General features: G+C 34.4%; 1 protein-coding gene across 1 annotated transcript in view; it reads right to left on the reverse strand.

Annotated features, from left to right (window-relative positions):
• The window catches only part of LOC106720036 (tyrosine-protein kinase Abl), a 44339-nt gene that overhangs the window by 16887 nt on the left and 10480 nt on the right, over positions 1 to 16972 (reverse strand). Inside the window, exons 2-5 of the mRNA XM_014514588.2 lie at positions 8146 to 8251; positions 7568 to 7680; positions 800 to 1002; positions 162 to 260 (exon numbers count right to left, since the gene is read on the reverse strand). Of these exons, the coding sequence (XP_014370074.2) occupies positions 162 to 260; positions 800 to 1002; positions 7568 to 7680; positions 8146 to 8251 (521 nt within the window). The remainder of the gene's footprint in view (positions 1 to 161; positions 261 to 799; positions 1003 to 7567; positions 7681 to 8145; positions 8252 to 16972) is intronic.

Below are 16972 nucleotides of genomic sequence, written 5' to 3' on the forward strand. Positions count from 1 at the left end.
AAACGATCTATCTAATAATGTCTAAATCTACTTAAATTTCGAACACATCGATCTACATAACAATGATATGTAATAAACAGATCACCTTTACCTGACGATCTATTGATCTATTAGCACTTTAGCTTATGACATAATTTATAAATAAATTAAAAAGACAATACCTTTCCATCAGAGTCCTCGTTGATGCGGTAATGGTAGACACGGCCTTCGTAACGCAGTGAGATACTTCTCTGGCCTGGACTAGATTCCGACTCGCGGACCTATAACAAGAAAATTGAACATGATGAAAACATATTTACCATTTTATAATACAATTCAGAGACAGGCTGTATTTGTGTAATTGAATGATCAGTATAAGAATTTTAAAGTGTCGTTTGTAGAGTTACACAAATACTCGATAACTGCTATAAAACTCCTGCTATGTAACTTTACAACAGTTTCAAAAATTATATTAGAGAAGCAAGTAATAAAATACGAGTTTCAGATTAATATCATACTAATCATACTAATATTATAAATGCGAATATTTAGATAGATAGATAGATGGATGGATGAATGTTTGTTTGAAGTTGATCTTCAGAATGGCTCAACAGATCTTGATAAAATTTGGCACAGATATCGAAAATAGTCTGGAAGATCACATAGGCTAATAATAAAGTTTTTTTGATTCCACGCAGATGGAGTCGCGGGCGACAGCTAATTATGTCATAAATACTCTTAGCACTGCAAATTAGTGAATATAGTCAAACAATTTATTTAGGAAAGAGGAAGATTTTTAATATAATAACTAAACACTTACCAGGAAGCTGCCATTGATGCCAGAAGAGAGCAGATATTCAGCTGCATTACGTGATATCGGTCCGTGATACCACGAGTGTTTCTCCAGGGAGTTGACAGGGGTAACGTAGTTGCTTGGCACCCAACCCACCCGGCCGCCCGACAATGTATGCGCCTCGCACCACTCCCCGCTCTTGTTGTAGCTCATGATCCTCACCTGTTCACCTGCAAATATAAATTATATCAATTGTACCACTCAACACTTACATTTTACAATATTTAAAATATATTTCGTTAATATTAACGCAACTTGCATCAACTATAGTCAGGAAACGAATCGCGATGAGAATTGCTAATAAAAAATTTCACAATTAGATTTGGTGACAAATTACAATAGAGAAATCATTGATTAGTTACATCATTAATGATTACGAATAGAAAATATTTTAAATCTTTTTTTAGTGAGTCATTATGTGAATTTTTGTGATAAAACACATGTTGTGGGACCTGATTCTCAATTGCTGACTAAAATTAAGGCCAAAATATATGTAGCTATTGTTCGAAAGAGTCAGCACATCTGTGTTAGATGCCGCATTCATAAATCACTGCGGCTAAAGGCGAGCTTACTGCTGCTGAATGCTGACTACTCTACATTTTGTGAAATATACAGGCAAATTTCTGTTAAGGATAAGTAAATTCGTAATTCAAACAACAAAAACCAATCATCATCTTCAATTAACTTATAAGAAATAAAATTGAAAATTATACATCATTACTCTCCTCATCATTCCAGTAGTCAGAACTTTTAATACATTTATTAAATTAAAAACTATATTGATTTATAAATTTAATACCTAAAAATACTCAAGGTAAAAAAAAAATACTATCATCACAACACATACTAAGATTGAATTTAAAAACATATTCTTATATAATTCAAAATAATACATAAGTATATTATATGCGCGAAATGTCCTTTACGATGTATCCAATTATGAAATTCACCTCGGTAATTGAATTGGTCGCGTTAAGGACGCACCCCCTAGGGTTGATCGTTATCGGATTATTAATGCATCACATATAATTCTATAAAAACCATATTGCCTTCAAAATATTGCACACGTTCACGTTACCAACGCTTGTTAATGTTATTAAAATATATCTTGCCATATTTGTAGTACTGCAGTACAGAAACATTTTTAGGTTTTACAGGTTGTACTTCCACGAATGTGCGCGGGAACACCAACTTATTCCCCCATCCTCTTTTTACCATCGGAGGTTCAAACGTACGGTAGGTTTCCATACTTTTATAGTTGATGTACCGCGGGTTCGAACAAAGCGATTTGAGTCACCGTTCTTCGTGCGCAAAGGATTGGAGTAAGTTGTCAGCGTCAGTGTTTCTGTCCAGCTATAAAGTGGGTGCCTTCAAGAGTAGAGTGAATAGGCATTTACTAAACTAGTCCATACCACATTACCACTTACCATCAGGTGGGTTTGTGGTCAAACACTAGTTTATTCGTTTAAAACAAATTTAAAACACACTAATATGTGTAATTAAATTTGAGTATTCCACATGTATATTTTTGAAATTCTCAAGTAGCATGAGGGAACAATCGGCTTGAATACTAGAATTATTAAATGCAAATATCAATATCGTTCTATTTTATTGTATAGGTATAAATAAGTACTTGCAATTACCTCTACAAAACTGCATTCTAAATTATATCATACTCGTATCAAGTGAAACTGTCACATGACATCCCTGTAAATATCGAAGCTTTTAACGTCTATAGAGACCGAGCATAGAGTGCATCAGAATTCAATCAGTTGCACACAAGCAGACAATATCTCCGTAGATTGATATAATAGAAGGGGAGATATACTCAGATGTATGATATACTTATATGTAAATTACATATGATTCATTTTGATTTGGTAATTCCTTAAATAGAATTACGGTTATTGTTTTTTTTTCTAAACAAAAGCAATTAAAACCTCGAATTTTTTATCGCAATACAATACCTGTACAAAAACGTATTTTCCCTCTTATTTTGTTTGAAGAAAACAGAGATAGCAATCTATTTTAATGCACAAAGAACGCCAGCTCTTTAAATAAATAAGGTCATGAAAATAAGGAATACATTTTTCTAGATCCCTTTGAAATACCGTAGACAACTTAAAAGAGAAAATATTTAATCCCGCTTGAAAGGATAAGTAAGATAACAAGACTTGAGTAATTATATGCTCGAACACCTCGTTGGTACTTTTTTTTTTAATATCTTTATTAAAAATTTCACCTGCAACTAAAGCTTTAAAGTCAAGCTTAAAAGTAAAAATGATTAAAAAGTATGTAGATTATTAAAATAAGAAATTCTAAATGTCGTAATATTACGTAAAGTCGTAATAGCTATTACGACTTTTATATACATGCAATATATATTGCGTTTATTTCTCATCTAGAGATGTTCATTTGTTCATCATCGTTTTTAATACCGAGGATATTTATGAAAGTGTCCCACTCGTCCACTTTCTACTTCAGCTTAATGATTGAATGAGAATTGAGGGCCTCATAAAAGTCTACCTACAATTTTTGGAACCCTTAACTAACATTTTCAATCACAAAGATAAACAAAGCAAATAATTTAAGATGCATCATGTCGTATTTTAAATCTGCATCAAGTCTATGTATACGTCGTTATCCAGTCATACAATTTCCGTAATAACATGTTGAAATACATAAACCTGAAAATGGCGGAACATTGAACAAAGACGCGCAGACGGCGGACGGCGGTGCTTTGTTTGAATGCTGTCAACTGCACGCACGGCTTTGACTCTTCGACCGGCTTTGAGTAGACTACGTCGGTGCAATTTTCCAGTGACAGCCACTCTAGCGCCGTTCAAATCGACCGATCAAACTTCATATTGTTTTCAAACGTCATATTGTTCATAAAGGCACGATTTAAGTTCTTTGTTGCATCGGAACCTTTTAAATAATACATATAGAGCAGCTTTCAGAATTAAAAGTAAACGAATAATATTTCTATTTTAGCCAGTACAAAACTTTGGCAAATACTAAAAGCTTGGCAGGTTTTTTATTTCTTACCAGTAACCAAAAACGAATTGACGGTCTTATTTAGGTTTTTTTTTATTAAAATTTCTTCTTACTTAACTATATGCCCGTTCAAAATTGTATTCGTTGATGTGTATTTTAACATTTTAACTACAGTTACTTTGATTTTACAAATGAAAATATCGACTATATTTGCAAGTTTTACGAAAAGCTAATTAGCGAGCGATTATTGCTTTCAAAGGAATTTAATAATACGAATTCTACGGCGCTTTATAGATAATTATTAATTAGAAATACCTATATAACAATTTCTTTACTTTTTCGTGGATATGTATAACCGTACTAATGTGGTCTATAGCGTTGGAAACTTAAGTATAGACCCATCAGACGAAAAGAGTAATACATCTTTACACATGTACTTTTATTCGTTGGATTAGTGAAGATGTAATAATTATCGCTTCTTTCAAATTAACTTACTTTTTATTGTATTTGTAAAACTACCCTGCACACATATATGCAGAAACTCATAATAGGGTTTTATTTCCCTTTCAGGACATTTGTTGAAATTGTACCCAGTAACGAAGACCAAGTAAGCAGTAAGCTTCAACAAGTGAGGTCGTCGCTCTGACTAGTAGCGGCTCGTCCTACACATCGTTAGCCGGTAAGAGGTTACCAACCTTTTAAAAGATAATTTCATATGCAGTAGAATAAAATATATTATATTTCAATGAATAAAAATATTTTAATCTATTATTCACATGTATCTTGTAACAATAGTACTGGGTCGATTTTAATAAAATTAAAGTTATATAAAGCTTGGTCAGATTGTAAATAATACAAAAATCTTTGAAATGCTCTTATTGTGTTCCAGGATAAGATTACATATTAAAAGGTAATTACAAAAATTTTCAAAAAGAAATAACAAGATAGTGCTAAGAAATGAGAAAAAGAAAAGTGGGATAAAATAATGAATATAAACAAACCATTGAACCAATTAAACAACTTATCCACCATAATTCTTATAATATAAATATATTCGTAATTTATAATGACCTTTGTTCATCTATTGACGCGAACGAAGACAGGGCGAGTTGCTTGTTAATAATAAAACTAGCTGTCGGACGCGACTCCGTCCGCGCGGAATTATAAAAAAAACTTAATAAGAAGCATATGTATTCTTCCAGGCTAAGTTCTACATCTGTGAAAAATTTCATTAAGATCAGTTACTGAGATACCTCCTAACATCAATCCATGCATCTAAACTGTCGCTTTTATAATATTAGTAAGATTTAAGAATATATGTACATAATCAAGAAGTAATGATACAAAATTACAATAATTCGGGACCAGGAAATGTAAATCGGCAGTGAACGAAACAGTCTCAATTGGTTGTTTCCTCTGTAGTTATATATAACTCTTAAGTTAATAAACAAAACATCTTAAGACAGTATAACAGCCTTCCTATTATATCTTGATACCAGATCAAGTCATAGAAAATCGAAACAAGACTTAAGTATTTTTTTCAATTTACCCATGAAAGATCTAAACAAAATTAAGTATCAATTTAAAGTGCATTCAGTGATCAGCATTAAATGGAATTTATATGCGTGCCGCCTACAGCATTGGCCAAACATTCTACCTTTACAAATTAGTACTCAGATATCATACGTAAAAGGATCGACAGAGCGCCTATACGACTGTATACCAATTGTTATCCACAGTTAAAAATTATAAGAGATACACAAATGATAGCCATTATCCAATGTCACTTAGGAAATCTTCGTAATAGAAATGATCTATTAAGTGGGAACAAGAAGCTGCTTTTAAGAAGAAACTCCTTTAAGCAGATTCTAATCTCAGGAGCGAATTGAAGGAGTAAATAAAAACGACAGAATAAAATGTTTTAATTTGAAATTTGCGTAGCGTCTTTCGTCGGTCCTAGCATTTTTGCTCGACAAAATCAATAGTTCTTCATTGAACAGTTGGAAAGGTCATTGACACAATTAGCCGAGGAACTGTGCCTAAAATTGTAAAGATTGTAAATATGTTTCTATTTTCAAGTTAAATGAACTATTTATCATTATTTTATTAATCAAAATAGTCTTGTGTAAAATATTGTTGCTAACTTGGACAATGGACAAAAAAAAATCCATTTCATCCAGATTCATTTTAAACTATTGTATTTATCATTTACTCATCGGTATTACACAAAATTAAAACTTCAAATAAAATATTTATGCTTCAAAAATATAGATTAAAGTCCCCGTATTTCTCGCTTTCATTTGAAAATTATTTTTCATTTGACTGTCATGTTAACATCACCGTTGGAAAGGTAATGAATCTCGCCTAGTTTCCTCGTTTCTTATTTAATAAAATGCAATATCATACAAATATCAATCTCTGGGAGCGTTTTAAAATTGAAAATATAAAACATTTCGTTGAGGTAGAAATATTGATGGCTTATTTATCAAGTACTAGCTTTTTCCCGCGACTCCGTCCGCGCAGAATAAAAAAAAAAAAAGAAAACGGGGTAAAAATTATCCTATGTCCTATTCCTGGTTCTAAGCTACCTGCTCACCAATTTTCAGTCAAATCGATTCAGCCGTTCTTGAGTTATAAATGGTGTAACTAACACAACTTTCTTTTATATATATAGATAAAATAAAGTGGTTCGCTTAAAACTAAATACGTATCATGTTCAACATTAAATTGACTTAGATGAAACCTTTACAGAGCTTCATTGCCTAAATAAAATTATTAGTGTAACAATTAGTGAGCGCACCTGTCTTGATTGCAAGAACGACATCGGCACGACATACTTCCATCCGGTGTATAGACATGTTTTGTTTACACGACAATACTGACAAGCCGAGAAAGCGAAAGAAACATCTAATTATAATAATTTCTTTTATCATAAACGACCTTGCTGCGTAATGTTCGTTACTTTCACACGAGGTCAAAACAGTTAGGTAGAACAGTACTTCTATTTTCCATCACAGTAATGTTTTGCCAGTAAGCGTGCGTTCAAACAATATGAGTACACAATCTACTGTTCTACATCACTGTTGTCCTCGCGGGATACTGGCTTAATTTTAGGTTAGCCAATAACATGCCGTAACTCCAGGAAACCAGTATTCGATTTCTAGTCGAAGTAATATTGTGTTAATTTTTCGAGAATCAGAAAAGTCTATTTTTGGTTTAATAAATTTGTCAAAAGTAGCTTTTGACAAATTTATTGCTATCTAAATCGTACGAAAAAACTTAAATGGTTATTTTTGTATAAAAACGCAAAACGGTTTGAATGTCACGTGTTACAAATGTGAAGTAAATCACTGCAAGATTGCTAAAAGTTAGTAGTAAATTTCTTAATAAGCCGACAAGAATTAAATAAGAAGTTTTCTTTATAACTTTAAACGACTTTCCTCGTTAATTAAATGTTGCGAAAAGTTGATTTTACTTTCCGGTTCTACGAGTTCCTATTGCAAAGTATTTTAACTAACAAAGGAAATTGGAAATACGGAAGAAATTATTTCAGTACACTGTAAGCGGATTAAGTTACCCCACCTCCCCAACGTGCTCCTGGCCTTCTGTACAGTTCATACAAAGGAAAATTTCACAATTTCATTTCCTACCGCGGCACATGGACCGCACCTTTCACCGTGGGTTCCGTAGGCGGGCAAACTAAAGCCCCGTAATGTTATATCCGCAGAAGGAGCTTACCTTTCTTGAGGCTAAGCTGATTTTCGCCTCCCGCCTGGAAGTCGTACAAGGCAACGAACAGTTGGGGATCATCATCTTCTTGGTGAGCAAGAAGATCCTCCTTTGAAGTCCATCTGTGCAAAAAGCGTTCTTTGTACACATATAAGATGTACTCAGAAAATTCAAAAGAACATGCAATATTATGATGAAAAACTGCAGCTCTTTTTAGTGCCCATGCCTTTTTTCTACATAGAGGCAAAGCGTTCGTTTTCTGATTATTGCGGGACATTGATAAGTAGGGGCGGTGAGTTAACATCTGGTGAAACCTTTGCGTTTTTTCTGCTTCTATAAAAAGGTTGCCCAGAGAAGGCGATATATGCACAAGCAATATGACAAGAAAGTACTTAAACGGAGCAAAAATAACAGGTTTAGTAGCATCTTTAAACCTAGACGTATGTATCTGACAGTGCAATACACACAAACAACCTAGCTGCAAACGCGCACCTTGTCAATGGCTACCACCTTACTTACATTTGTAGTTAACTCAAGCTGGTCCTATTGTCGTATCCACTAAACGTAACATGTTTTTAAATAGGAACCTGTTAGCGGTCTCGAGTAGCTGGGGCGCTGGAGGCACGGCGCTGGTGCCTTCCCCGTCCGGCAAATCGGGTATGTGCGGTAAGGGTCGACTTTGGCGCAACGCTTCTGTAACAATCACAAATTTTATATCTGAACAAGATATGACACAAGATGTTATTACTCTACTCGGCTAGAATATTATAGCGAGTGCTAATTATAACTACCGAACTATATGACAAGAAATATATTTAAAAAAACCTCTTTAGTATAGCTATGATTACGACCTACCTAGTATCAACATTTGAAATGTTACCTTTAGAAATAGTAGTAATTGTTATTATTACTGTTATTGTTAAGTAGAAATTGCTTTTAATATAATACAGCAATTAATAAAGTTTTATATAATGTAGATAAAACGCTGTATATTGAACAATAACATTTATGATTTACGGAATTTAAGTGCCGATCAAAACCTTATTGATCATCAACCGAACGTTTAGAAATACCACGACGATGGCGTACCAAGAAAACGACAATGTTGGTTTAACATATCGTCATCCCTGTCTATTATCTTTGATTAAAAAGACATAATAATATGTTCAAAACGGGGATTTTGGTCTTAGAAAACCACGGCCAGTGTCAAGTCATTGAAAGAAGTCAAACCGAAACGTATAGAAAAAAACTTGAGAGGTGTTAAGGGACACCCGGATGGAACGAAGTTCCTTTCAATTAATTAGTGAAGGAACCAATGTTTATTCTATGCATAAAAAACTTATGTCTTCACAAGAAGTACATTTTATTTCTATGAATTTTCGTTACATATTGTCAAGTCGTTGCCATGGTGATATAGCAAAAAGTGTCGTGACAACTTTTCGTAAGAATTTTTCCCGTCTAGCCCCCTTCCACAACGCGCGATAAGGAACTTCGTTCCAAAAAGTAGAGTCCACGTGAAAAGTAGCCGTATAAAGAATGTTGGAGAACTCTAAGCTCTCTCAATACGAGCACGTGCGTCGTCTTACCGATTCGTTCGCTCAACACAGTTGGATTTTATTTCGCAATACTTGAATTCAGATACTTATATTTTCTTGCACGAGCAAAGATATTTTTAAATTACATTTCTTGAATATTGCGAAATGATATTGCTTCATACAGCGGTTTGAATCAGCACGAGCATTAAATGTTAGTAAATTTGATAACTTAAAAATTATTAATTTAAGCAATCATCATAATTCCTTCACGGAATCTATATTGATAAAAATCAATATGTGTGTCCATTTGTATTTTGATAGGTACTAGAAGTAAAATGAGTAAATTTATTTTACAGTGGTATCACCAGCAACAACATCTGTTGTTGAACGGCTTGACTCTTAAACCAAAATCTCACCGAAGTATATTATTTGCCTTTCTTCAAATTCCGTCTAAGGCTTAATTCTTGAAAACTTCCCCTTCCTACCGTTTTCTAAAAGATGGAAAAGAGAAGAGAATTTATCGAGGAAGGTGATTGGTGGTAAAGGAACTATATTTTTCTATGTATCCCCTTTTGCGTTCAATAAAAATGAAAACACAACAGCGACTTATTTCTTAGCTTTTTTAGCAATATCAGGTGGCTGCCGGTTTCACTTTACCTTTTACTATTAAAAAATATATTACTGAATGTTGACTCACTTTAATGAAAGCCGTGATTAAGTGTATAAATAAACCGAAATAATATGGTTCAATAAAAAGTAAGGGGCATGTGCACAGTGTACACATAATGCGGACGGTAATATCGCCACTCGCCACACATGGACGGCGGCGCGGCACGGCGGTGACTCAGCTGGTGAGCCGTCACCGACGCCGATCGTTATCCTTATTATTTAACATAACATTTAAATTATCCAATGCCGAAATTGAACCTTATAATTCAGTTAAAATTCATTCGAAAATGAACCGTATTGTACTGACATTAAAACTCAGTGTATTACTTTTTTTCAAGTAAAAAACGATAAACGTACACTCGGCTCCAGATGTTTTGTCACCACTGCTACCCATCAACATCCGCAAAAATTTCAAGAGTTCATAGATTCATTGCCAGACTTTTTTTTTTAAATGGGACGGAGCCTGGTTCAAGAAAAGGAATGGAAAGATAAATGAAGTTGTGATGTTCTCTGTATCTATATATTAGGTCCTTACATACGAGGGGAGGTCCAAAAGTTCGCGGAATGGAGGGGATGGAGTGGGGATAGGGTAGCTCGCTTAGTGTCATACTAATTGGGCACTCATAATTAGTATATATATAACATTTCAACCCTATAGTGCCATTCGTTTACGAGTACTCGCCTGCTGAACAAGTCAATCCGGAAGCAAACTGCAACTATGGAGAAAATTGAACATCGCGCTGTGATAAAATTCCTTACCAAGCAAGGAAAAAACGTTTAAACCATTTTAAATGAAATGGAAGCCGTTTATGGAGATCAGTGCCCTGGTAAAACAATGGTTTATAAGTGGCATGGTCTTTTTAAACATGGTCGAGATTCAATTGAAGACGACTCTCGCTCTGGGCGGCCAGCTGACGCCACCACATCAGACATCGTCGAAAAAGTCGAAAAACTTGTACTCGAAGACACACGTTTGAAGAAGAAACAATTATCTGCATTTGTTGGAGTATCAGATACAACTATTTTGCGTATCCTGCACGACCACCTGGGCATGACAAAAGTCAGTGCAAGATGGGTGCCGAGAATGCTCACGCCGCTTCAAAAACAGCAGCGCGTCGACGCGTCTAAGCACTTTTTGGAGTTGTGTGGAGACGAGCCCGTGCAGATTTTGGAGCGGATTGTTACTGGAGATGAAACATGGGTTCATCACTTTGAACCTGAGTCCAAACAAGAGTCCATGCAATGGCACAAAAAGGGTACACCACCTCCCAAAAAATTCAAGGTGTCAGAATCGGCGGGAAAGTTGATGGCCACTGTTTTTTGGGATTGTAAGGGAATATTACTCATTGATTATAAAGAAAAAGGTACTACTATAACCGGAGAATACTACGCACTCATATTAGAAAAGTTAAAGGAGTCAATTAAAGAAAAACGTCGAGGAAAATTGGCCAAGGGTGTGTTGCTTTTGCAAGACAACGCGCCGGTTCACAAGAGCCGAGTTGCCATGGCTGCTCTGCACACACATGGGTTCGAACCACTTGTTCACCCACCCTACAGTCCAGACCTGGCTCCTAGCGATTTTTATTTATTTCCAAATTTAAAAAAAGAGCTAAGGGGAAGGAAATTTTCCGACGATAATGAAGTGAAGGAGGCAATTTCGGCCCATTTTGAGGCCAAAGACAAAAAATATTTTTTCGATGGTTTAGAAAAATTAATTCATAGATCGAATAAATGTATTAGACTTAAGGGTGATTATATTGAAAAGGAAAAATAAATTTATTGTTATATTTCATTGACAACCCTTTCATTCCGCGAACTTTTGGACCTCCCCTCGTATGAAATTGGCGTTTTGTATGGGAGGAACAAAAAGTCGAATATTTTTTAATATAATATATTTAATTAATCAAAGTATGAACCATTATTTTCTATGCACTTTTGCCATCTCATAGGTAGTTCATTGATCCCTTTACTAAAAAAACCAGTCGGACGGGAATCAATAAAATCTTTGAAGGCGATTTGGACTGCCCCATCGGAGTTGAATTTTTTCCCTTGCAAGAAATTATCCAAATTTCGAAAAAAATGGTAATCTGTTGGAGCAAGGTCCGGGGAGTACGGAGGATGTCTTAGACTTTCCAATTGAAGCTCTTCTAATTTAGTAGCCGTCTGTTGCGCAGTGTGTGGTCTAGCGTTGTCGTGAAGCAGCAGTGGCGTGGAGCGATTGACCAGCCTAGGTTGTTTAGCCGCTAGCTTTTCCATCATGGTTTGCAATTGCTGACAATAGACATCAGCCGTAATAGTCTGGCCAGATTTGAGAAAACTGTAATGAACAATACCGGCACTAGTCCACCAAACGCTTACAAGTAACTTTTTTGGGGTTAATTTTCGCTTGGGGCAGGATTTGGCTGGCTGGCCAGGATCGAACCATTGCGCTGAGCGCTTCCGATTATCGTAAAGAACCCATTTTTCATCACAGGTAATGATTCGGTTTAAAATACCTTCATTATTGTGCCGGTTTAGTAATGTAACGCAACAGTCGACGCGCGTTTGCCGGTTTGCTTCAGTCAATTCGTGAGGTACCCACCTTTCAAGCTTTTTAATCTTCCCAATTTGCTTCAAGTGAATTAAAACAGTTTTATCACTAACATCGCAGCCTGCAGCTAACTCGGACGTGGTTTGCGATGGATCCGCTTCCACAATAGCCTTCAACTCTTCATTATCAACTTGAGTCTCAGGCCGTCCACGGGGCTTGTTCTGCAGATCGAAATTTCCAGAACGAAAACGTTGGAACCAAAAACGAACTGTGTTTTCTTTTGCAACACGACCGCCATACACATCATTCAACCTTCGAGTCGTTTCCGCAGCACTAGTGCCACGGCGGAACTCGTACTCGTAAATAATGCGATATTTTAAGTTTTCCATTTTGTAAAATCAGTGACGCAAACAGAAAAAAACAGAAGAAAAAAACAAATGAATGACGGTCATCGAACCACAAATACATGAGTCTATAGCTGTACAAATTTGAATTTGGAATTCCTTACCAAAGAGGAGAAATTCGTGATTAAAGTGGCCAGTACGAAAAACGCCAATTTCATATGTAAGGACCTAATATATATATATATATATATATATATATATATATATATATATATATATATATATATATATATATATATGTGGTATAGTTGTGTATACCATATATATATATATATATATATATATATATATATATATATATATATATATATATATATATGGTATACACAACTATACCACTCTCGCCCGTAACCCAGAAGGGTAGGTAGAGATTAGGGACTACGCTTTATGCGGTCTTGTTACACCTCTCTTGTATCTTCCACATCGTCGCCAGTGCTTTGCCCGCCTCCCTTTTTCTCTTTACTTTCACACTTTCAACGTGTCCAAAACTATCGATATATGCCCCTCTCAATTTTTGTCAAAACATCCTCGATCTGGTATGAATAATTCTATTTTTATTTCAAAATGTAATACGTCACATTTAACAACACGATTTTATTCATCAAGAGTACGTACGAATGCTTCATATTTGTTATAATTAATATAATTTAAAATCACAATTCACCTCCTGATTTTACACACAAAGACAAATAAATAAACCAAATATAGACGAACACAGTTATAAAGATTTAAATAACTTTAGGTTGGAATTAATCCTCATTGACGCATGAGTTCATAATTTTATGTGAGTCGATAACAGTGACTGTCTAAATATAGGCAAAGAGCATTCGTACTATGTTTAACATTAGGTTTTACGACGCTATAACTATCACGTTTGTAAAAAATACAAAGAGACCCGATTAATTTATAATAAAATTTTAGTAACTTCTTAAACTTTAGTAACTTTTAAAATTTTAGTCTGCTATTCTATTTTTCTACTGTTGTAGGTGGTGATGAGGTGATGTCTCACCTCACGATAAAAAATATAACAATCAAACTAATGTTATAAAACGGATTAAACTTTAAATTGAATTATTAATTTATGTATTCAAAGAGCGTTATTTTTTGATAGACAAAGAAAGCGTATAAAAAGACCTGTATGTGTTAGAATACCGTTCTACTAAGAAAAGAGGTGTAAGAATGACCGTAGACATGTTGCCCTAGTTCCGGGTATTGCGATGGAATTCACAATGAAGTGCGAGAGGAAGCCAAGATTGTCAATCTTTATTAAGCCAATTCTATATGTATACGTGAGGAGGAGATTCGTCTACTTAATGGGTCTGTTGACAGGATGACAAGTTTTTACACTAACAAAATCTGTACAAAAATATGTTATAACTAGCTGTCGCCCGCGACTCCGTCCGCGCGCAGTTAAAAAAAAATGAAAAACAGATGTTGGCCAATTCTCAGACCTACTGAATATGCTCACAAAATTTCATGAGAATCGGTCAAGCCGTTTCGGAGGAGTACGGGAACGAAAACTTTACACGAGAATTTTATATAATAGATTTCTAGTTTTTTTTTTTCAAGGGTAAGCCTGCGATATTAAGAAATATTTAACTGATCTACGTAGAAGAAACTTGCCATGCGTGTAAACTGCAGTTGCGTAGGACTCTGGCAAGGTTGTTCTGAAATTAATGATGTGGTACTTAATATGTACAACTTGTAAATGTTTTTTCGGTAAACTTATCATGTCTTGGTGATATAAAAATTACTCTGAGATATCTCAACTGAGTTGTAACCAAGTCCACATGATATATTTAAATGACAGAGGTAAATCATTCAAAATATCGGTGTGGCTTGGCTTATGCATAAAACTCTCAAAGGCCGGGAGAGTTTAGCGGTAAACGGATACGGGACGGCGGCGCATAAATACGATTAATTTATTGGATTTGCAAGGGCTGGTGTCACTAGCGTCTGTGTGAACGAGAAAGCACTATGTCTGCGAAGGGTGAGGTCTAACTTGAAGTACAATAGATTTATTGAACGATAAATACATTTTATGCTGAGTTCAGTTTGTTTAAAATCAACGAGTGTACCGAGCTATTGCTTATGCAGTCAGAGAAAACGTAAAAATGAAAATATAAAATAACATTTTTGCTAGCATAGCAAATCATTGTACAATTTTAAAATGGATAAACAGATACATCACACCAACTGAAACCAGTCAAGTGTAAATTGAAATGTCTGAGAACTGAATTAAATTGCCAATTCCATTTATTTCAACGAGAATTGTAAAACATGTTTAAAAGAAAAAAGTATTACAATTCCGCCACAACTAACACAAGCTGCATTCAGTCATGGTACAGATAGAAAAACAAACATAGAATATACGCAGTTAATTTTACAAGTTGCCAATTAAAATTTAAAATCAACTTACGTTACGGACTGAAGTTTCAAACAACTAATTTCCATAAAAGCTTTAGTGCATTTTATGTGTATTTTGCGAGTCTAAGGCTTTAATTAATGGAATAAAAAGTGCGCACATTGTTTATAGAATAAATAAGCGATTTTGAAAATTACAGACCTTCGATATGAGCATTACAAAGCCGCAAATAAAGCATTAACAAACACATTTCATCGACTATCACAATAAGTTTCATAAGCATTTATTTTACTCTATTATAAATGCCAATGTTTAGATGGATGGACGGTTGCATGGATAAATGTTTGTTTAATGGTATCTCGATATAGTATAGTCTGGAAGAACACATAGACAACTAATAATGTTTTTAATTTTGCGCGGACGGAGTCGCGGGCGACAGCTAGTTAATTTATAAAATTAACATTATATAAGAAGTTATTAGTATAGGATTTTCTGGTACGTATCGTTAGTATTTTACCGCTCATAAAACTACCTATCTAATTTTAAATCAAAAATCATTGTTAATAGTTTGATATCGAACATATTAAATAATCGAGGAGAAGACGAACCGATAGAAATTACCATAATTCTATAATGAACTCATCAATTATACAGTTAATTAACTTTTACTTTCGTGTTCATCGGTTTTGCACTTAGTAAAGAAAATGTAAGTTACTTTGTATAATGTTCGCCTAACTACATCTCAACTTAATTCTAAGGAGCAAATAATTTTACATCACCTTTGTATTTCAGTTTAATGTCATGTAAACCACCATTATAAAGGCTTATATCTTAATAAACCAGCCTTTAATATTCATGATTAACTTTTAATGCGTATAATTCTTGAAATATAACTACTGAGATATTTATTTTAATATAGACTCATAGACATCTGCAGATGCATTGCTTACTTTTAACCGATACATAGGAAGAGAGATATTCATACATCGAGAAACGAGCAAAAGCAATGTTTTGATTAACGCTGGTTCTATATAAAAACCAACCTATTTTGACCGTGTTCCGACTGCTGAAATACGAACCAAAACAAATGATGTAAGCTCTCTCATATGAAACATGGAATTTACAATATGCTCTATCACACAATACTTTTGTATTGAATTGTATGTGCTGTGCATTGGTCATATGGATATATACATAATTTGCTTTTTAAAACATATGTATTTCAGGTATTTATTAGGTAACCTGAATAAATAAATGATAAGATTAGATAAAAATGTCACTAAATTCTCGAGTGAGTAAAGGCGTCAATATCAGAATACATAAATATAAATATCAAGTTGCAAGATTATGAAAATGATATCATACATCTACAGGTTTGCTGTGTTTACTAGTGTTTACTAGACGGAAGATACGGATTAGAGAAACTTAAACGCATCAACTATTATTAGAACAATAAAGTATTTTACATTTTTTCAAGTTTTTCGAATTTTTCAAGGATTTCTTCCAGTAAATGTAACATTCTATTTCTAAACAATCCAAATATAAACATAATTGGATTTCTGAATATTGCAGTACCATATATTATTATTATTATTCACTGATTAAAATTCAATGACCATCGAATATCATACAAGTAACGTGCATACATATTGTTACGAAATATTATAGTGGCAGTAGTATACGACCTGTTGTCTACCGGGATGTAGGGTGGTTTAGGGTGTAGGGAGGTATCACCCGCTCGTTTCCTGAAAATGTCCACTTTGATCTTTGTAGCATGTAACACAATAAAATACGTACGGAGCGCGCCAGTCTCACCACATCTATGCATTGTATGCGATAGCAGTTAGCGAACTACGCTCTTCGTTGCTGATGATAATAATGAAAGTTGAGAAATTACAAAATTATATCGAC

Source organism: Papilio machaon, chromosome Z (assembly GCF_912999745.1).
Source record: "Papilio machaon chromosome Z, ilPapMach1.1, whole genome shotgun sequence".
NCBI lineage: Eukaryota > Metazoa > Arthropoda > Insecta > Lepidoptera > Papilionidae > Papilio > Papilio machaon.